Source organism: Triplophysa dalaica, chromosome 15, assembly GCF_015846415.1.
Source record: "Triplophysa dalaica isolate WHDGS20190420 chromosome 15, ASM1584641v1, whole genome shotgun sequence".
NCBI classification, from domain to species: Eukaryota; Metazoa; Chordata; class Actinopteri; order Cypriniformes; family Nemacheilidae; genus Triplophysa; species Triplophysa dalaica.
In genome coordinates this window covers 22294346-22317812 of record NC_079556.1, presented here as the reverse complement: position 1 = coordinate 22317812, position 23467 = coordinate 22294346, and the positions used below count along the sequence as shown (strand labels likewise).

Sequence of the window (23467 nt, the reverse complement as noted above, 5' to 3'; positions counted from 1 at the left end):
GAAATGAAAAATAATTTCAAATGGTTTTTTACAAACAAACTTTCCATCGTGTCGCACGTAAAGTCAACACAAGGCAAACACTGCACTGTGGTTTGTTCCCGTCTTCACTCTTTCGTTATAAAAGAAACAAATGTATTCAACTGGATGTAGGCTACATTTACATTTTCAACCTGAAATTAAACTCTTCTGTTGAGAAGGGATTCCTTGTTTCCACACAAATAGGCATCACATTTACATTCGGGATGTCTTGTCCCGGTTTTGTTGGAGATAATGGAAGACAAAAGCAATCAGTTGTGGGAAAGGAGGCTGCCGTTCTCATCTTCTGAATTAAACACAATTGGCCCTTTTAGGCAATTCATTGCGGTTTCTCATGCGGTGACCAATTACAGCTCTCTGGCGCTCAGCCCGTAATTCAAAGCAGGATTTCCAACGCCTCCGGCCATTTTCACACTCTTCATTACAGCAGATGTGTTATTCTGAATGACTACATCTGCTTTGTTTGTTTGTGTGTGTGTGTGTGTACTGTACACCAGACTGTATGATGTATCTGACCTGCTAGACTGTAAAACACTTTCAGGAATATTTCTATAGCTGATGTGACCCTTGAAGTCAGTATGAAATTATACTTCTCTGTATTGCATTCCTTAGAAAAAATGACATTAATGCAGTAACTTCAACCATCAGGAATTATTCATACCCTGTAACAATGACAATCTGTAATGATAACAGTATATGTTTGAGTAGATTGGTGGCTAAAACCGTACATTTTTGTTCTTTCATGAACATCATGCAAAATGAAGAAACAAGTTTTTGAACAGTTTTTTTTGGTAAATTTATTTAAATATTTTTGTGTAAAGTTTTTGAAAAAATAAATTGTTAATTCACTTACAATTTTTTGTGTCAAGGTTTAAATGGTATTTTGTTTTTGTTAATTCACTTATAATTTTTTTATGTCAAGTTTTTAAATTGCATATTTTTTGTTTATTCACTTATCATTTTGTTTGTCAAGTTTTTACACACAGTTTTTTTAAAGTAAAAATCCTTTAAAAACTTGACAAAAAAGATGAAGTAAATCCTAGTTGTTTTCTTCAGTGTATAATAGCTGTTTTCCTGTAAGATCTGATTGGTTGTATGCAGATCATGTCTTAAGCTTTCAGTAAGGACATTAGGGGTTATTTATAAGGACAAATAAACATCAGTGCATTATTAGCAAAGAGAAAGAAGCAACTATTGTTGTACGGATACAGTGGAATGAAATGTTGTGCTTCACAGGACCACGGTGCTACAGAAGTACAGACATAAAACAATGAAGAAAAACACTATAAACCTTTACAGAACCAACCTGATGAAAGATGTTGACTATTAATATACTATAAATATAAATGTTTACCTTTACATAGACTAAAACATTGAAACTATACAAACTATAGGAATGCTTCACATAAATACTGTCAATGTGCAGAAACATCGTAAGTCAAGCAGCTGGCTGGGGAACAGTGTAAAATGATTTGTAATGCATGAGCATATAAACATACACATATTATGGAGTCTTTTGTGGGATTATGTACACACAAGTGTTCTGTACATTTACTGTTAAGAGAGAAAAGGAAACTTCAGGAAAAAAACATTTAAAAATGTGAAAAAAGATACTTTCAGTAAAGTTTTTATGTACTCCTCGCTGAGTCGGCGACAGACCACTCCTAGCTGGAGGGCACACAATCAGCATCATTCATACAAAAAGAGTCAAAAGTACACTTACAACTCACGCAGGATGCTAAGTGAACAAGAATAACACAAATGAAACAATATTACCACACACAGTCACAATCAACACAACAGGTTGACAATGATAACCTATGCTGCGATATAATGCTCCTTTGCACCAAGGCTTGCTAATAGTAAATGAAACACATGTACCTTTTAAAAAAGCCAAAGGCGCCGCGTGCGATTATTAAACATGCTTAAAGCTGTGTTCTTCCATTCGGTACTAAATTTTCATCTTCCAAAGTTGAACTAACTGAGCCTTCCGATTGTGAAGCATCGAGCGTCTGTAACTTTGCTGATTTCTAGCGGCTTCGCTCTACACATATACAAGCATTAATACACAACAACAACATCACAACTATCAGACCAGATTCATCTTTATTTACAAAGTTAACACATAGGCTAGGCTACCATTTTCATTTCAACTTTGTTTAAAATTCTTTAAACATTAAAACTTTTTATTAATTCATTTCAGTATGTATTACATGAATTTAAAACTGAGTCGTGAGGGGGGCACAACAACCCTGTAGGGGGGCATGGCCCGCGAGTGATTCCTCCCCCTTGGCGCCGGCCCTGACTCCTCAGAAATACTACATATTTGGGTGGAACAGTTTACAATAAATAATACATGTGACACTGAAGCTTATTCTCTATATACACACTGATCACTTCAAACATACTTCGAGTACACACATTTTTTTTTCAAGTATACAACATTCATACCCAAAGAGAAACACAGTTCATTTCACTTAAAGAAACTTACAGCTGAGAGTATATCAACTCAAAAATCTCTCAGTATATATATGCCTATAAGTTCACGTGTAGAAGAGTTCTAGTTCAAAACTCTTAAACATCATGTGTTTGTGATGTCAGGAGAGATAATAAAAGTTTCATCAGTTTCAGCATTTGATTCCCATCGCGGGGGACAATCCTTCATCTGATACAGGCCCTGGGGTTGATGTTTGATCAGTTTAACATTCTTCAGCAGTGTTACTGATGTTCATGTGTATACCGCTGTGAAAACAGCTCAAATCTTACATTCATCTTCATTCCACACAGATCTGCTTATGTTCGCTCGTCCATGAAGAAGAGCAAACCCACTCACACGCCGCTCATCTTCAGAGCCTTTAACACGTCTTCTGCCATCTGCTGTTGATGGAGGATTCTTTCATTTCTCCGTTTCATTCGACTGCACACATTGATTATCTGACAATCAGAAGTCATTTCATCGAGATCCTTTGATTTACTGTTCATATCAAGTTTCTTCTTCCTGTGATAGAGAAATCTTCAGCATGTGTTCAGTACAGTACTGCACAGTCAAATCTCTGGTAACAGCACAGATTTCAACATTTGATGGTTTAAATACATTGACATGTATGCATTTGGCAGATGCTATTATCCAAAGCGGCTTAGATTGCATTATTCTATACATTTATACATAGGTATTTCCAATCTCCTGGCATCAAACCCACAACCTTGCGTTGGTAACACAATGCTCTTAACACTGTGCTTTAGGACATCCATAACACTACATATTCCTTATAAATGGACACATGAAAATGAATATAAAGAAACTATTTGATGTTGTATAAAGAGGCATCTCTTCTCCATTCATTGGGTATTATTGCTTCAGGATTTTGTATTGTCTTATTTTGTCTCGGAGTTTACAGGTCTTCGATGCACGGCTATAAATAAACAAAGACGTAAATGTACCAGCACAGTACATGCACAGTGGGAAAGTAAAAATTTGTACATGACAGACCACAAATTTGTGTTTATAAAAGCAGATGTGAAGCCCAGTCAAAGTGGAGACAAACATTCCTGATCCTCACAACTAATAACAGAAGAATGGAGACGGCTGGTTGATCTTGTATCGCAGGTCTCCACCGAGCTGCAGCATCCATCACTACTTTATAAAAACATACTAACTCAAAACTGTCTGTTTTTATGTCTATTAAATAAAAATCATTTCATGTTGTTCATTCTCTCCCTTACTAACTTCAGCCTTAATCCTCCTAGTAACATGGCCTGGTAAACTAGGCTATCAGAAGTGTTTAGCGTGTTAACAAAATGTTAAATGTGCTTTGGATAGAAGCGTTTGCTAAATGATTGAAAATGTAATGACAGAGCAAGTCCTGTAACTGTTACTCATGGTTTACTGTAGCCTGTAAAGTTATAAATGGCCAAAAACCTATAAAAATGCTGACAGCTAAGTTTTAGCTCCTGATAATATTATTATAGTACTTTTTGCATACTGTTTATTGAGTTGTGTTACATACTCATGTTTGTATAATCTCAGACAAGACTTCTATAGCTGTTTAAAAACAGCTCTTATAAAAAAGTATTTTACACCATTAATAGTGAAATGTTTTATGTTTGTTTCACTCTCTGTTTTTATAACTATCATATTAGGATTGAAAGTTTTTCTCTGAATTGTAAAACAATTAGATTTATTAAAATATATATATACATACAGTATTTATAAATGATGAAGGCATGATAAACAGTTAGCACTATTGTGGGGAAATTTTAATTTGTACGTTTCAATTCTATTCAGCCTCTAGGTATCAGTGTCCACATTTAAACAAACACACACGAACACGCACACGCACACGCACACGCACACGCACACGCACACACACACACACACACACACACACACACACACACACACACACACACACACACACACACACACACACACACACACACACACATACATTTCTGAGCTTTCAGAAACAACATCCCGAACTTTCAGAAGTAGTTTAACATTCAAGAGAAGAAGTGAAACCATCCAGCAAACAGCCTTTAAACCAGCCGCTTTAATCCATTTAAAAGGCGTAAAGGCCATTTCTTTAAAAGCTTCATGTGTTACAGCTCTTCTCTGTTATTTTACTGATGGCCGTCCTGTGGAAGCTGTTGTTATATCGCAGCGTATCATTTGACCGCCTCTTATTCTGGTTTGGTGAAACGGTGTCAGTCTATCAAAGAAACGCTTCAATGATGGACTACTTGAAGTGATAATTGCACGATTGCCTTCCTCCTCTTGCCAAGAAAGTGGCAGAATATATATCAACGTGTTTGCGTGTGTTAAAATGTCAGATGATAATCATCGGCCGAGTGGAATAATGATGAAGTGCTTGTGTCTTAATTGAAATTTCACCTTGTCAATGGCGTGCCGGCTGTATTTTTAGTCCCCTTCACTTGAATCTTGAGTGTTGAGATTGTTTCTGTGCTGGATATCATCTCTAAATCTGTCCCTGAGGGCCTGGTGGGATGAAAGAAAGAAAGAAAGAAATCTTTAGTATAGTGTAGTATATTATTGTACTTTGTTAATGAATATCACAGATGTGTGTACAACACACTTTAGTGAGTTGAAAAACTGTAGTAATATTGTAGTCTAGTTTGATATTTACTAATGTAAGGTTCAAATTACTATAGTACAAGTCTCTAGGAATGTTACACTTTACTATAGTAAAGAACAGTATGGTATTTTGTATCATTTGGGTGTGTAACAGATACCTCAGACCATCTGTGGCATTTTCCAAAATAAAAAATAATTTACATAGAAATGAAAATGTTTGTGCTTGAAAATAAGAAGTAAAACCACAAAAACTTTGAATAGCAAACAGAGCGTGATTATAGTGTGTGTCGTATGATAGGATCACACACACACATATACGAATGAACGCACATGCACATACACATTTTGGGTTTCCATGTTTTATGGGGATAATCCATAGACACAATGGTTTTATTACAGTTTTTGAACAAACTGTCATCATATTCCCTACCCCTAAACCTCACAATCACACAACACTTTCTGCTCTTTTCATTTTCAAAAAAGTTAATTCTGTATGATTTTTAATCTTGTTTCTTCATGGGGACCAAAAAATGTCACTACAAGGATAGGATTTTGCCATCTTTGCCACATTTTGTCCCCATACCATAGGGTTTACCAGGTACATACACACACTCGCACACACACACAAAAAAAAACAGACATGCATTCACACACACGCATGTAATATCTCAGAGCAGCACGGGACAGGAGTGCACCCGATGCTTCTCTCATTCTTTTTATTACAGCCTGTGATTATATTTCAGTCAGAGGAATATTTAACCTGAATCGCCGCTCCACAGGCACACTTCATCTTCCATATTTAACCCAATTGTTGAATATTCCTAAGAGAATTGCCTGTAATAATCTCACTCAGACGTATTTTAAACGGATCAAATAACTGACTTTCACTCTCGTGCATCCGTTTATGTACTTCTGTCATGTGTGCATGTGTCTGAACTTATTCCCTGCGCATGTACAATTACAAACTTTTATCCAAAAGGTTTCATAAGTGCACTCAAGCTACAGATTCTTCAGCAGTATGTGTGAAAATCAAATCAACAACATTTGTGTTAAACTGTTGTTCAACACACCTGGACCAGTGAATGAGTTGCTTATCTTACAGACAAACAAATGTTTATTTCTGTCATCACACCGACAGCTCAAGATGATCACAGACTGAGAGAAGAAATCATCTCTGATCGCTCTGACCTTCTTTATCATAAAGACACACAAAGGTTCATGATCATGAGGGGCTGTAAAGGGTTGGGTTTAAGAATGTTTTCATCTGTACACAAGATCTCTGTTAGCTCATGAATACTCCTGCAGACGGGAGAGAAATCATCAGATTTGTATGTTTAAACACAGATATTAAAATAAACTCAAAACTGATTTACTTTTTCACATAAATTAACTCATCGTTGTTCATTGAACTCCTTCACAACAGTAAACCATAACATGAACCAGCGCTCCGGCATCAACAGCATGTAGACTACTCGAGCGTATGAGTGTTTGTTATAACACCAGAAACATCCAGAGAGAACTGACATGACAAACACAAAGAGAGAGAAACACATTTAATCCAATGATTATTAGTCCTTTAGATCTTTTTTTGTGTATTTTCACATCAGGTGTGTAAAGTAGACTGTCATTGTAAATACATCTGACTCTGAGGTCAGAAGATTGTGCATTCATAAACATATTGAAGAGTTTGATTTGACTTTATCCTAAATCATCGATAAAAATATTTTTTTATGATTGTGAGAGTGTGTGAGTGTGATTTCCTTTTTTCTCTAAAGAAATGAACTACAGCAGTATCTTAGTGTAAGCACTTGTATTATTTACTTGTATTATTTATTTGTTATACCCTTAAGACAAATCGCTTTATTGTTTCCTAACATCTCTGTAAGTTGCTTTGAATTAAAGCGTCTGCTAAATGCCTCACCGTAAATGATTCTGTTTTATTCTGTGTCTATGGTGAGAGGTCATGTGATGTCTGAACCCGTGTGATCCGTGTAAAACAATCACACGCTGTGTGAACTGAACGCTGATAAACATTATATCAGAAAATAAGAACACGCTTACAGAATGAGAAATGCTTTTGAGTTTAATTTCTCTATACTGCCAATTGAAAACAGAACGTGGAATGCAAAATAAACATGACAATACAATTTATAATAAACAGAATGTTGTGAATATAAAGTGAGAATAAAAAGACTGTTTAAAAGTACAGGTTTAGAAAAAGGACAGATTCTTCAGAGCTCATGTTGTTGAAAATCTTTTTGGATGGAAACATGTTTATAAAATGACATCAATAATACCCATTTTAAATAGTGAATAAATATTTTGCATAATAAAAATATCAAATACACCATATTATAATTTTTCAAAACTTTCAGATTTTTTCTTACAGTCCCATAGTCCCCGTGAACCAGAAGTTGTGATCGTTTTTACTTCCGTATTCTTGAATGAAACAATAGTGGGCGTGACTTGCGTCTTTCTCCGCGATTTGATTGGGTGTGTAAAAACAGCCGTTACGTTTTGAAATGAAACTGGCAGCAGACTGAAATTTGAGGGGGAGGAGTTAACAGATGCTCCGCCCAAACCGTCTAACATACATCATATAAGATGGATAGTCATTACAGGACGGAAGTGAATTTTCAGATTTAAATTTTAATTAACGACTATGAGGACACACAAATTTTAAAAAGGGAACGACCCACATTGATAATTTATTTACAATAAACACTGCAATGTTTCATGAAAAAAATAGCATTGTCATTCTTTTTTTCACTGGGACTTTAAGTAAAAAAATTGCACTCACTTGCAGTATTTATAAATAGTGTACATAAACACAAAATACAAAACTTGTTTCAAACATAACACTTTATGCTCCATATCGAGTCGATAAAATGTCTCAACAAATGAGTATAACAGGTATAAGTACAGTAGCTGTGTGGATATTTGTGTGATTATCTCACTGTTGACAAGCTTGCGTCTGATTGGTCAGCGGTCTGACTGGTCAGCAGTATGTTGATGTCCTCACGTTCCACGTCTGCTTGGTCTGTGATGATACATTAACACAAAAACACAGCGTTCATCTCCAGAGACTTCACCACATCTCACGAGAAAACACAAATCCTATTCATCAAACATCCTCCTAACCCAACACGTGCGCTGAGCGTTTTAAATGTGATTATTCTCCTGGTAATGTAGATCAAGTATATGAAAATAATATGAACCAATGCAGAATAAGAAAAATGAATGTCATTCCTACGGGCGAGAGCAGATACCCTTCTCGTCCAAGTCAGAGCTTATGTTTGCAGAAGAGACCGCAAAATAATATCTGGGGAATGCGAAAGTTTTCTGAGGGAAATAAAAATATTCTTATGGTAACGCAAAAGTTTTGTAAAGCAACATATAGTTTTTGGGGAGAGCAAAAGATTTCAAATATTAGCCTAGCTATTTTTTCTACCATCTCGATGACCCTTTCAATATGAGAGGATTCGCACGCTGCATTGAACACTGAGTGGCACACTTGAGCATGCATGATAGGCTGTTTTCAGATAAAAATGTAATTGAAATTTGCATTCAATTTGGACAAATAACGGTCAATAGTGTTTTGTTTTAGCGTGATCATTTGACAAAAATGAAAAACCAGGGGAACCCCAAGTCCATTATATTAGACTTTATGAGGTGACCCTTAATGCTAATGAGGGGTCCGGGACCACCCCATCCCCGCCTCAATTCGAACCCTGAGTGTGTTCTCATTAAAATATTATTTCATTAACTTCATATTGTTCTTTCTGTACACAAACACAGATTTTCTAAAAGAAGGTTTGAGTTGATATTGAGATCTTCACTAATATCGACTTTTGATTGCAGACGTGACAAAAAAACCCAGTTTGACACATTTTTGACATCTCTTCTCAAACTCTTGGAGACATTTGTCAGACTCTTTTTCTGCTCATGAGAAATATCTGAGACACACATGAGACTGAAGCACATTTCCATGTGCTCTCGTTTAATCTCATTGATGTCTCAAACAACAGCGATATTTAAGAGATCACACAACATTCTCCTGGGCTTTTAAACTTTTCTTAGGTGCATGTAAGGTGTAAGAGTTTTTTTTTACTGAATTCATCAGTATACAGTAGTCTACGGTGCGTGTAGATACACATTAAGATGTAAAGACGTGCTGATAGTTTTAATAAGCAGAAGCCACGAGGAGCGATCTGCTCAGCGGTCTGTGAACGTGTGAGAAATGGAGCAATATTTCATATTCACGACACCCTGAACGTCTGCACAGGGAAATGAAAGAATCATGGGAAAGTGAAGGTGCTGTTAAATCGACGTGTGGAGGAAAGTCCTACTGTACCTGAGCACGATGATTTCACACCGCACGACTTCAACATCTGAACACAAACACACACAAATAACACACATCAGGATTTAAGACCAGTTTTCATGCTTCAAATAAAACATTAAGCTCATATTGCAATGGAAATCATTTGTAATCACAAATTAAGATGTTCATTTGAACGAACTGTTAAACCTTAAATGAGTTAACTGTAGTGAAATTCCCAGATACGATAATGTTTGTAAACCTTACTATAGTAAAGATTAAAGTACTTATGACGGTCTCAATCATTTCACTACAGTTGAAACAGAACACTGAAGCCTCCATTGACAAAGAAAACTCGTCGATACTTTAATATACTATTAGAATGTAAGTTACTAGAGTATACTGTGCTATTTTTGGTAGGGATGGGCACTTTTGATCATATTTAAATTCGAGTACTGAACGGGTTTGAAAAACGAGTACTCGATTAATTGGGGCCGGGGCGTGTAGCTCATGGTGATGATGAAATGATGTTATTACGAAAATGTATGTTGATAAAACTGTGACAAGATTATGTAAATAATTAAATCAAAACTTTTAGATTATAAAAAATTCAAAATCAATGTTTTTGAAAATACAGTAAACATTTAAAAGTAATATCAGCATGAGGTGAAGCGTCATCTCTTCCTGTCGCATTTCTGTCTGTCCGTGTCTGAATTGTCTGTCTGATAGTGGTGGTCTCACCGGACATTACGTGTTCAAATATACTGGTTTATAATCCATTCTTATGAACTTGAGAGCATGTTCACATGGCACTCGATCGCAGAGCCAGGTGACGCAACAATTTTGATTTTTCTTTTGTATCTTTTGTTGCATCGCTCACGTGCGGTGAAGACAGAGTGTAACGCTGCGTTCAGATTATAAAACGACTTTGACGGTCCAATTCCCACTAATGGTGCCTGTGTGACGACATCCACTGATCACGTGAGCTCTACCATCTTCCTTTTGACTGTCGCTTCAGAAAATTGCTCTTCATTTGCATGAAGTTGAAGATTTCTCAACTTTGTCGCATTGCTAGACACGCTCATCCGGTCGCAAACGGTTGTGACTGCTTGTGTCGCTGGAAGTTGCCAGCTCTCTGTTGAAATGAATGGGATCATGTCCCTTTGTAGCTTGAAATCTGAACGCAGTTTAGAAAGATGATAAGGAATCAAACTTGTAGTATTGTATGTTTTGTATGCAGCTTGACGCTTTATTTTCTTCAAGTTTATCGAAGTGAAACCAGGCTTCGCTGTGCGCTTTCAATATCCCTTCTGTCCTCCAGACTGGATTCTAGACCGCAAACCATCAAATCTCTGGGTACCACCCAAAATGCCAGTATAACCAACCAGAAAGAAAGAAAATATGTATATTTTTGAATGTATTTATAGACCCAAACGATAATCCTTTTCATCATATATCGTCCGAGTACTCGTGCCCATTGCTATTTTTGAACATCAGGTAGACGTCACAAATGTATGTAGCCTGTGTGTTGTTCCTGCTACTCAACAAAGTCTTGAAGGAATTCGTGACATTGTCATGAACTGTAATCCATTAATTTCTGATCAGACATGAATTTACCCCCTTTTTCATGTCAATCAGCACGACTTTCAATCTAATATAATTTAATATGTGGTCTCTATCATGTTTAAAAACATATATCAACCCAAGCTGATGGGAATTCATACTTATTTAACATTGCGACTCATTCGTGTGAACTCCTATTTCCTATGATTTCATTGGTATGATTTCTTTTGATTTGACTTTTCCCCTGTGACGTTTAGGGGCGGAATTAGGGGAGACATTCGCCACCTCGTGAAAATTAGTGCAACTTGTTTTGATATTAGGTTCTTAATATATAAATGTCAATACACACGCAGTCTGTCTATTAAAAGTCGTAAAGAAAGTCGTGCTGAGTGACATTAAAAAAAATGTTGTGCACACTGACACGATAAAAATGTCCATGAACACATATTAATAGATTCAAAATTTCGTGTCAGAGCCACAAACTGCGGTGAGACTTACTGTGTAAATAATCACATTATCAATAAATAATGATTGTGACCAGAGCATCAGTCTTGTGTACAGATACAGAAATACTTCAAGCGTATTGATATCAAAGAGAAATGAACCTCCTGATTGTGTCTCTCCAGTTTCTCACGTTGTTCTCGCTGAGCTGCCTGGAGTCGCTCGATCTCCTTCGAGTGTTTCACGGCGAGCTGTCAATCATCAGATTCATTTATAGAATGACAGACAGATGTCCGTTATGAAAGTAAAGCTTTGAAAGAGGATGAGAGACAGTTTACCCTCTTTCTCTCTGTAAGAAACTTTCTGGTGTTTGTGCTGTTCAGCTCTCGAACTCTTCTGCGTGCCATTAAAACCAAAAGAAATCACACGTGAAATGTGGAAACACCACAGCAGAATGATTCATAACGACACGAGACGCTGGTGGATTTATTATTATTTCTTACCGTTCTCTCTCAGCTTTGATCTTGATGCGTCTGTCGTGACTGATGGCTCTACTGCTCTCCATCGATATCTTAGCTTGTTTTCTTCTCATCTCTTTACACTCTCTGTATGGACAAAAGAAACATTTATTGTCTGCTTTAAAATCTTTAAAGTGTTTGATTTTACTTGCAAACGATCCTTTAAATAAACTACACCGTAATACAAGCACAGATGACTTTAAACTTTCCTTCTGGATTTCATTTATATATGAATTAGGCTTTTGGAAAAACCTTATAAAGTCATATTAGAAAAAAATGTGTCAAATTAAACTGTACATTTACTGTTTGTTTGACCCACAACTCAGATTTTATTGTCCAGCGTATAAAAAAAAGCACATCGCAAAGCAGAAGTAATGTTATTAAAGTCATCATTTCACTTCACGTTACATTTAAACATTTAAACTGGCAAACTCAATGCTACTAAACCCAAAACAAACATGTGAAAATGACTTTCTTCAAAGCACAATTCAACTTTTTGACCTCTTAAGAGCAAAGGAAGTTTGATTCCTCGTGATGCAAGTCTTTTCGCGTGCACGAATGACTGTGTTTGCTTATTAAATACATTTGAAAACAACAGAGAAACCATGAACACACACATGGAATAAAAAGCCCATCAGAAACAGTCACATGAGGGAATTCAGACAGAACGAACGGCACTCGTGTCTTTCATTTGCAGGTAAACTTTCATTGTTTCAGCTCTCAATTCAATTAAGTAATTATGCAAATGAATTAAACCGGCCCACAGAATTATACTGCTGATCTCAATGTGCACACGGTGATTCCCTGACCGACCGGTCTGCTGCGTCTGACAACTGACTGTGGAGGATGAAGACCACCAGAAATGACATTTGCATTTATTTGCATGTAGCAGACTAACAGTCCATTAAAGTTTAAGATTCAGGGTAAACTATACTGTATTTTTTAATTTATTGTATTACAGGTACTGCTGCCTCCCATCAAGCATCATAATGGATAAACACTGTCACGGACCAATAAAACATGAAACTTCCTCTCTCTTGAATTACTGCTGACATTAACAACAAAGACTTGGTGGTACTGAGTGAGCTTAAGATTCTAATGACTAAACTGAATGAAGATATTAAAAAGAGATTATTCAAATATATTGTTTCGCTTCATTTATTTATTTATAATTGATAATAAAATATTAAACGTCGACTCTAATTTCTACTTCACACTTAAAAAAAGGTGCTTCAAAAGGTTCTTCAATGCCATAGAAGAACCTTTTGGTTTCACAAAGAACCTTTGACATCTGACGAAACTTTATGTTTTAAACAAGGTCCAAGCTGAACACAGCTGAGTGTTTAACAGTTTCCTTCCATACGTAAGACTGAGGATTCATTCATCAAAAAAATCTAAAAGGAAACCCCAAAAATTTCTGTAGACCGAAAACAGAAATATAAAATATATATATTTTTCTTTATTTTTTCTGAAATATATATTTTTCTGTATTATTAGAGGATATATATTATTGTTTTTCTCTTTTTTTATTTGTTGACTTTTTCTGTAATTTGGCCATATTTGAAAAATAAACTGTAAAAAAAACTGTAAAATTACACTTTTTTACACGTGATTTTCTTGTAAGTGTGCAGTCTTTTTTTGTAATTTTATATTGTTTTTCGTATTTCAAAAATACATAATGAACTGTAAAAACAGTACAATTGTGTAAAATTAAAGTTTTCTTTACAGTGTTGAAAGATTTTCTCAGTTCAGTTCAATTTTATTTACAGTGTTTAGCGCTTTTCACAAGGTTTGATTGTTTGAGAGCAGCTTTACAGTTTGTCCTCTGACCTCTCGTGGACGACAGAAAGTCTTTGTGTTTGTTGCTCTTGTTCCTCCAGCATCAGTTTGTGTAGTTCTTCACACTGTTGAACGGCGTGTTGTTCTCTCACTTTCTGTTCTTCAGTCGTGTTTCGTTTGATCATGTCTGTGGTCTGGAGCGTGTGAGCATTGACCGTGTCCTTCACCTGTCGTACAAGCGTCAGTGTTAATGTTAACACATCACAGAGAATTGAAAACACTGAACTGAGATCAGTTCTACAGTGTACCTGTGTTCTGTGATTTGTGCTCAACGTCTTCAGCTCAATGTCTCTCCTCGTGTCATAGCTGTGAGTCTCGCTGAACATGAACAGAGAATGAGAATCTGTCAAGAAAAACTACACTAATGTATGCACGGCTGAAAATAAACATAAGATCTGTTCAAATCACATGACAAAAATAACTAAATAAAACTAGCTGTGTCCAAAAACTGCTATTCAAAAATGTTACTCAATATATATGAATTATTTCTCAAGTTTTAAAGATTTAAACTCATCAACACTATGGAATAACAATAACAATCAAGTTGTGACTAAAAAATACAATATTTCATTATATTCAGTCAGTAAATTTTATTTAGAGTGTTATTTTATTAAGAAGTATCTTGAGGTCTAACCCAAGATGATTTTTAAACATCTATTCTGACCTCTTTATCGAATGTTTTTCTTCATTATTCAGTCCATTATTAGAAGCGCACAATTTTTAACGAATCTCCGAAAGTTTAGCGTGCGCCTTTAGATCAAACGATTTTTAAATTCAAGAAACATTTCTTTTAAAGGAAATCTTCATGTTTCATTAGAAAGGGTCAAACACAAGACAACATAAACATAAAAAACCGGACGTGAGAGATTTCTTGCAGTTCTTCAGGAGTTGTTTCTCCAGAGTTTCTTTCTCTTTGTCATGTTGAGCATGAATTCTGTCCATGTGTGCGCTGTGGGAGCTCCACAGAGCGGCGAGTGTCTGAAATATGAAGCGAGATTACTCCTCTGATGATTCTGACTTCACACAACACATAAAATCTCACGATAGACTCAATGAAGGGTCACCTTCGCCTGCTTCTTCTTCAAAGCGTTCGTCTCCTTCTGCTGCTTCTTCATGAGTTTTAAGTATGTCTGGAGAAGAGAAGACTTCGTTGTGTTTTTTCGTTTAGAATAGAGATGCACCGATGTATCGACCGGCGATATTGGGTTCATTTAACGCCATCAGCATATCGGCAATAGCATGAAACAGGCCGACACCAATGGTTTATTAGGGCTCTATGATATTCTGTCATGCGGAAGACACAGAAGTAAAGTAGCAAACACGGCAGAAAGTAACACTGAACATCTTCTGAAATTGTAACTGTGCTATGAGTAGTGCTAATAATGATTCAGCTGCTGTTTAAATATGTCATCTGCTTGTTCTGTGTGTGAATGAGTGGTGTGGTTTTATGTAACTTACTGTAGAGACTTTTAACCATCTGGTGCACCTGAACACATATTGTGAATCAGCGATGATCTAACAGAGTTTACATCTGGCGAACTTTACCATTTCATTTGAGAGAAGCTGCTGTCAAAGTCCGTCGTCAAAATATAAGTCCAGTTAACCACATGACAAAACTGCTATTAAAAATGATTAAACTATTAATTAAATGTAAGCAGACTTAAAACAGCAAAAGAAACAAATCATTAGATTTAGGAGACTGGTTCATATTAACATAGTTCTACACCACAAAAAATAAAATCCCAAAACAATCCTATCAGTGCATCCCTAGTTTAGACGCTACCTTCATCTGCTTCAGGTCATCGATGGTCAGCGGTGGCGTCAGCATCGATGTGTCTACAGGTGTAAAACAACAAATCTACATCTACAAAGTGTCTGAATGAGAAGGTCATGGAGAGTTAGTTTTGATTTTTTAGGTGACATGAATGATGGTGATTTTACCCTCTTTTGAACATGTTACATCAGGTGATTTCTGTCTCTCTGAGTCTTTCTGTGACAACATCACGGCCGGATTCATCTTGTGTTCGTTATTTCTCTTACAGCCGTCATTCGGCACATCAGCGATATCTGACTGAATAAACATACAGTACAAAACAAATTCATTCCAAACAAGAGCAAATAGACTACAGTTTCAGTTCTGTGTGATTAAACACCAAAGCACACAAAAACAACCTTTCAGGAAAACGTAATGCAGCACATAAGAGATTCTGTCAAGTTTAAAAACAGACCATGACAGGACAGTGTGCTCCAATGAATCCTTTATTTTGCAGTTTTACACCGGTTCATAAAATATGTAGAATGTATGAAACAAACGGCTTTGTGTCTGGAATGTGTCACGGTCATGTAGATTAATAAAGCAGACGCTCACCGTCTCGATGCCCATAGCTCTCATCTGATCTGTTCTTTTCTCACAGATGGATACATGTTTCTTGGGATCAGACAGAGCATCTACAATAGCTGAAAAAAGACATTTCACATGCGGGATAAAAACACCTGACGGAGAGATTCAATGAGCATGAACATAAAGAAGCTTTCCTGACCTCCGAAGCCATCGGGCACGTATGTTTTGAGGATGATGTTACAGACGACGGTGGCCAGAGACAGAGGTTTGTTATATTCATTTCTCAGAGAGATGTGTCTGTAACCCGACTGCAGTCCGTCCAGCGGCAGGATTCTCTGTCCGATCAGTTTATTGTTATCATCAAACACAGCCACTCTGAGGACCGCCAGGTCTGGGAGGATAACCTGAGCCAATGAAACACACGGATGATATTCACCCAGAATACAAATATTCTATAGCTATAAAAATAGAATATATATTAAATGATTATTTAATCATCACCATGTTTTATAATTTATATGTAAATGTTTAATATTGTATATGTAAATGTTTTATATGTATATGTTTTATATTTAAAAATGTATAACTATGAGATATATGTCATACTTATTAAATATAAAACATGATTTACATTACTGAAACAAACATCTAATGTTGTCACAATGTTACTGTGCATATGTAAGTGTTGCTAGGGTGTTGCTATGCAATTGTGAGGGTGTTACGGGTGGTCTCCAGGGTATAGTTAAGTGGTTTCTACAGTATGTTTCTTGTTTTTCTCAACAACTCGCATTATGAAATTCAAGCCTGTTTTACCAACATTGTTATATGCTGTTTAATAATTTCAACTTTAATAAAAATGGATAATAAAACAGTGTTTAATACTTAATCACATCATGTACATCATCATTTAATAGTCATTTGTGTAAGGGAACAACTCTAGTAATATACTGTACTTCTCTCCTGGCTGGGTACATCCTTCAGTATTATTTAAAGATTTTACACTCCGATATGAATGTGGTTTAGTACACATAATGTTTTATAATGATGATCTCTTTAGTAACGGCTCCATTCACTTCATTCTGTATATAATCCACTGTCAATGTGGTCTCATTTCTGTATAATGATAGTGCGCTATATATGTCAATCTTAATACTGGATCAAGACTTTGAGAACATTTTCATCACATCACTAAACACACAAACGCACACGCAGACACACAAGACATACACACACACACACAGACAGAGGTTACCTTTCTAAAGACGAAGGGTTCAGCGTCATACAGTGGATTCAGACCGTTATTCATCACCATCCTCGTGCGAAACTCTTTGCGTATGGTGTCTGTGGGCAGCCCATACATGTCCACTTCCACATACGTGCCGATCTTCTTATCAGACAGAAACTGACCTGATATGACCTGAATCACACAAACATCAGTCGATTAACTGAAGGTACCACCAGATCAGAGTAAAGCACCTCATGACAACTGTGGAGTTTTCCTGTAGCTCAGTGGTGAGAGCATTGTGTTAACAACGCAAGGATGTGGGTTTGATCTCAGGGTATTGCAAGAACCTATGTAAAATGTATAGGATAAAGCAATGTAAGTCGCTTTGGATAAAAGTGTCTGCCAAATGCCTAAATGTAAATGTAAATGTAATGTTTAAACGGCTTACAGTCGTTTGTAGAAAAATATTTCACATTGACTTTCATAATCACTTGCGGTAAAAGCTGAAATTAATTTAAAAAATGTTGCATTTATCCATATATTATATTATAAATAAAGTGAAATTTAGTATAATTAATGCGTCGTTCGGAGCAATGTGAAACTTACGAAAAACAAAAGCCTTAAAAACAAACAATACAGTATATATGTACTTGAAGTAGTATTTGTTAGTGGTTGATTTAGTTTGCCCGTGTCTGTTTTCTTTGCTATATTTGCAGTATAATCCAGGTTTTATGTTTGTAGGGAGATATGGAGTGTAAAGATCAGTACCTGAACACTGCAGGCGGCTGCGATCACTCCATCCACCGGCGTCTCAGAAAACGGGTCAAACATGCGATCCGGCCGGCGCATGAAATCCGGCTTCAGTAGATACCTGACAGAATCCAATCATAAACCGCTTCATTTCAGTACAGACAGAGCTTTCATCTTCAGACACTTTAAAGCAATGATTGATTTAATGATTCTCACATGATGATAAATGTGTTTCACACACGCCTGCGTCTGCACTCACATGAGAAGCACATTAACACAACACTGTAAATCATTTCTTTACATTATAATGCAGGTCCCTTATGAACATGGTTATCGTCAAAATGTAGTTATAATGGTTTTTGGGTGGTTTAATTTTCATTTGCATAACCACCCTTTTATTACAAATACCGCAAACTTAACAACAAACTTTTGGATTGTGGTTAAACTTCAAATAAAACCAAAACACTAAAGGTAAACACTTCACATACAGGTTCCATTAGTTCACCTATATGTTAACAGTGAAAATTGCTAAATTTGAGTTGAGTTTACTCTAATGGTTTAGTAAAAATATAAGTAATTTCAACTCAAATTAAGTGATAAGTGATTAAGGGTTTAACATCAGCAACATTTTTTACAATTCTATTTGCATTAACCAATATACGAAGAGTTTGGTTCCAAAATGAAATAACTATTTTTTAAATTTTTCAAAAATCATGTTTTTTATTATGTTATCATGATTTAATTGTGTTTATTGTGTTAGTTAGCTGTATTTTTTTTGAGTTATTATGGCTTAAATCAAACAATCCAGTTATCTCATTTTGGAACCCAACTCTTTATATAAACAAACATTAATAAATGTACTAAAAATAATACAAATAAAATGTATATCTAAATAAGCATTAAAAAATATACTATTTATTGTTAATACGTTAAAATAGCATTGTTGAAATACTGTTTCCTGTAGCTCAGGGGTAAGAGCATAGTGACACAAGGTCATGGGTTCACTTTGGATAAAAGCGTCTACCAAAAGCATATATGTAAATGTAAATAGTATTGTTATTCTTATATGTTATTCAATGCATTAACATGAAAGTGGTATCTCAACAATACTATTTAACATATTAACAATAAGTAGTATATTTGTATGTGTATTATTTGTAGTACTTTTATTAATGGTTGTTTATAAGAAAGTTTGGAAAATGTAACAAATTTTTAACAAATAAATGCTTATAGTGATGGCTCCTATAGTTTGAGGGTGTGTCGGTGTTAGTGGTTGATTTTATTATCAGAGCAACAGTCAGAGAAACTCTCTAAACTCAATAATAAATGAAAGATCAGACTGTCAAACACATCTGACTTTATTTGAGAGCTTCTCATCAGAAACGTTTGCCAGCACAGCAGTCTGAAAGCTTCACGTTCTCGCTGTTGTTTTGATTTCTTTAATGGTGTCCACTTACCCACACGAGCCGTTGTATTCAAACTTCCCCTGATTCAGCTGCATGGCCAAATCTACACAACACAACACATCTCATATTATACAACAGAGTTCAAGTGCACAATAATATCTGTCTACATGATGTTAGGGCGTGTCACGTGTTTAACACTCTTGACAATATTGGGTAAGTTCCTCTGAAAAAGTAATGAATTACTAGTTACTAGTTACATATTCAATAGTGTCATTAGATTACTGTACAAATGACTCTCTCCAAAAAGTATTTAATGATTTATTACTAATGACTTTCTATATCCTACATCAACCTTGATCAGTTCAGTGATTCAATGATAGACATGAAACGGCTCTTTTAATTCATTTAAATAAATCATATTAAACTATTTAAAGTACTCTAATTAACTGACCAAAGTATTACAAATGTGAGAATTATACATTATATGGATTGTCAATTCCACTTCTGCAGACACATATTACACAAAGTATTTAGTTACATTACATCAGAAGTAACTGTAATTAAATGACAGAAAAACAAGAGTAATCCCTCTTATTGAAGGGGAAAGTACTTCAATAACAGTTACTCATTATTTAGTAACAAGTCACACTAAAACTGGTCTTAAATCGGTAATATGCTTCTCTCTAGATCCAACTCACAGTTATTATTTAGGGCTGTGCGATATTAAAGAAAAATGTGATGTATGACAGAATAATTGTTCAAGTTTGTAAAGTGTGTATTTATAAACTGAAAATTATATAACCAACATCCATGTTGTGCATTATTTCTGATCATCGTCCACACAAGTTTCTCTTCTAAGTGCATCATCATAAAACTTATAGACTATAGACCACTTCACAAGATGAAAAAACTGGTCCCGATTTTTTCTTAAGTCTCACATTATAAATGAAACTTGAAGATATTCGTTAAACATTTTGAATTGGTTACAAATGTTCTGTTAGTTGCATTTTGTTCAACCATTGTGTAGTGTTAAAAAACTAAAACAGAAAGTTCTTTTGGACCGTGTTTGGATCAGAGCTGTTTAAGTCCTCCAAAGTGGTTTTCAGATCGTTTTATAAAAATAATATTGCGATACGCAAATTTCAAATATTTTTGTAATTCCAATATATTACGCAACACTTTTCTGCACCGTAGTATTACCAGTATTATACCACAGTATGTTAAGAAGACCTGTTGGATCTCGATAAGGACGATACACAAAATCTGTCGTCCTTGATTAGATTTTACATTTTTGTGATATTTTTAACACAACTTCTGTTGTACATTTCATTTATTTCACTTAAAATGAATATAAAATCTGTTAAATAACGTCATACAACAATTTGTTAATAATTAACCCGTCTCTTTTAAGAGTGTACATGTTGCTTTTATAGGATTTAACAAAGTTATCTTTAATCTTTATTAATAATTACATCATCACTGTTGTTTCTCTGGAATATTATGCTCTCAGTGTTTTTACTGATGTGTTCGTCTTTAAAGCAGAATACTGTCACCTGTTGACATCATCACAGACACATCAAATCCTCAAAAATGACAGAAGGAAGCAAGCTTGTGTGAAGATCACACAAACACACACACACACTTTCACACAACATCTGTCAAACGTCAGCATGTCTTCAATACCTGACACTTAACTTTCCTTTAAGAAACATGATTCATCTTCATTTATCAGAAACATTTCTGAGGCTAAATGGAGGCGAGTGTTTTGTGTGAAATGCTTTTTAACATGAAATCATTCTTATATTAATTCTTAAGTGTAAACACTGTGAGCTCTTAAAACATAAAACAGTTTTTTCAACATCAGGCTTTTAAAACAGATCTGTCCGTCTGAGTGCTATTTAAATAAAAATAAAATCTATTTAATTATTTATTGTAATCATTTTATCTGATGATGCCAGTGGCAGAGAAACTACATACATTTCTCCACGACTGATTTAATCTCATAAATCTCATAAAAATGCGAAAAGGTTTTGGGGTGAAACTGACATTTTGTTTTATAAATCCAGACTTTATGAATCTGGCAAACAGCATGTCGATGTGAGATTTGATTTCATGAAAGCGCAGATGGAGGCCAGAGGCGGACACCAGACAACATACGCTTACAGACACACGGGCATTCTGCTTCACACGCGTGTGTGTGTGTGTTACCTGGGGTCTGGAAGTTGAGAGAAACCATCTGGCATCCAGCGTTCCAGAAAATCTGAGGAATATAATTACTGGAGTCCACTCGACCTCCTTTGGGGTAGATTCGACTCATCTGTTGTTTGTTGTAGCTGCGCATCTCATTCAGGCAAACACAAGCGGGAAGCTTTCAGGGATTTCTGAGGAATAATTTTAGATCCTAATGCTTAAAACTCAGCGAGAGTTCAGGCCTCAGTGACTCAGCTGCTGTTTTAACACCACAAACACACTTTAAAAGTGAAGAGATACCACTGATGTCTCATGATAAACTGCTGAAGTCAGACTGTACACGCGCACACACAGACGCACAAACACGCACAGACGCAAGCACGCACTGACACACACAAACACACGCACACACACACAGGCCTTTAAAGGGGTCTCAGAAAGTGAGGACCGCCCAAAATGTCCTCACCTTACTCTCTTAGTCCTCACTCTGCTGGTCTAAAAACTCAAACTGTTCCTCATAAAGATAGATGTACAAGTACACACACACGCACATACACACTCGCAAACAGACGCACACACACTGATGCGCACACACACACAGAAACCCATAAACAGACGCACACACACTGATCCACACACACAGAAACCCATAGACAGATGCACACACGCACAAACACACACACACAGACGCACATACGCACACGCAAACATACACACACGCATACACACACATGCAAACACACGCAGACAGATGCACGCACAAACACACACACCAAAAGGATACTTCACAAATTCAATGGCATTCGTTCTTAAATATCCCAAACCCACGGATTCATTGAAGGACGACATGTTGTGATGGATGTTTTTCTCTGGAAACACACAGAAGAAACATTCAAGCATCACACACTGACATCATTGTCGCTATGACTGTGTTTTATTGTCACATTAACAAAAGATCATCATTACTACAACATTAATATAGATGTAATATTTTGAGGAAAAAGTCATAATTTTGACATGAATCTGCTTGTTTCCTACATCTCAATAAAAACATTTTCTCAACAAAACTAAAAACTTTCTTCTCAAATATAACAAGTTTATTCTTGTGACGCTCCAACTCATTCTCATTGTTTTCACAATAACCATTTTTGATTTTATAAAGGTATTGAACTGTATTGAGCAGCGGTGTATTTGTAAAGATGTGTTTCTCTCTCACCCTCAGCTTCAGTAAAACCAAGGAACTTCACGGCCTGGGCGTAGTTCACCATGTTGGAGAGATACGGGTGAATATTTGTGGTTGCAGCGACGTATGTGTACGACTGAATCAAAGCCAGTTCATCAGCTACGTTTGTTTCTCCGGCCTGTGAGATCTGAAGACATTCAATGAGAACAATGATAAGTTACAGGTCTCAACTTGAGGCTTTGTGGAATACAATGAAATAAATATCATGAGGTTTAAGTGCAATCTAATGATTCTTGATTCTCTTCCCAGCTTCTGTGACACATGACACATCCATCAGAATAGAAGAGTGATGTTTGAACCTTCGTGACCGTGAGCGGCTCTTCATCCTGATGCTCTTCTTCACTCATCAAACATCCCTGAATCCGTTCAGGATGAGCTTCTGTGAGCAGCTCTGATCATGCAAACAAATATCATTCATGTGATTTACAGTATTTATTTACTCGTTTATAATGGAGTCTTACTGTATATACACGTCTCCACAATCTGAAAAGAACTCATCAGT

The 23467-nt window shown here is 35.9% G+C and overlaps 1 protein-coding gene across 5 annotated transcripts in view; it reads right to left on the bottom strand.

Annotated features, from left to right (window-relative positions):
- Positions 1–2261: 2261 nt before the first annotated feature.
- LOC130436492 (1-phosphatidylinositol 4,5-bisphosphate phosphodiesterase beta-4) overlaps positions 2262–23467 on the bottom strand; it is a 31687-nt gene continuing 10481 nt past the window's right edge. For 2 of the 5 annotated variants that reach the window (XM_056767166.1, XM_056767168.1), the window contains 22 exons: positions 23265–23356; positions 22939–23092; positions 22507–22591; positions 21741–21865; positions 19584–19635; positions 18145–18247; positions 17404–17568; positions 16351–16555; positions 16179–16267; positions 15752–15881; positions 15594–15646; positions 14875–14940; positions 14670–14788; positions 14059–14128; positions 13802–13977; positions 11957–12058; positions 11792–11849; positions 11618–11704; positions 9483–9519; positions 8086–8168; positions 4928–5032; positions 2262–3034 (listed from right to left, as the gene is read on the bottom strand). In XM_056767166.1, coding sequence (XP_056623144.1) covers positions 4955–5032; positions 8086–8168; positions 9483–9519; positions 11618–11704; positions 11792–11849; positions 11957–12058; positions 13802–13977; positions 14059–14128; positions 14670–14788; positions 14875–14940; positions 15594–15646; positions 15752–15881; positions 16179–16267; positions 16351–16555; positions 17404–17568; positions 18145–18247; positions 19584–19635; positions 21741–21865; positions 22507–22591; positions 22939–23092; positions 23265–23356 — 2129 coding nt within the window. In that variant the 3' untranslated portion in view covers positions 2262–3034; positions 4928–4954. The other 3 variants (XM_056767167.1, XM_056767169.1, XM_056767170.1) reach the window with 3 other exon arrangements.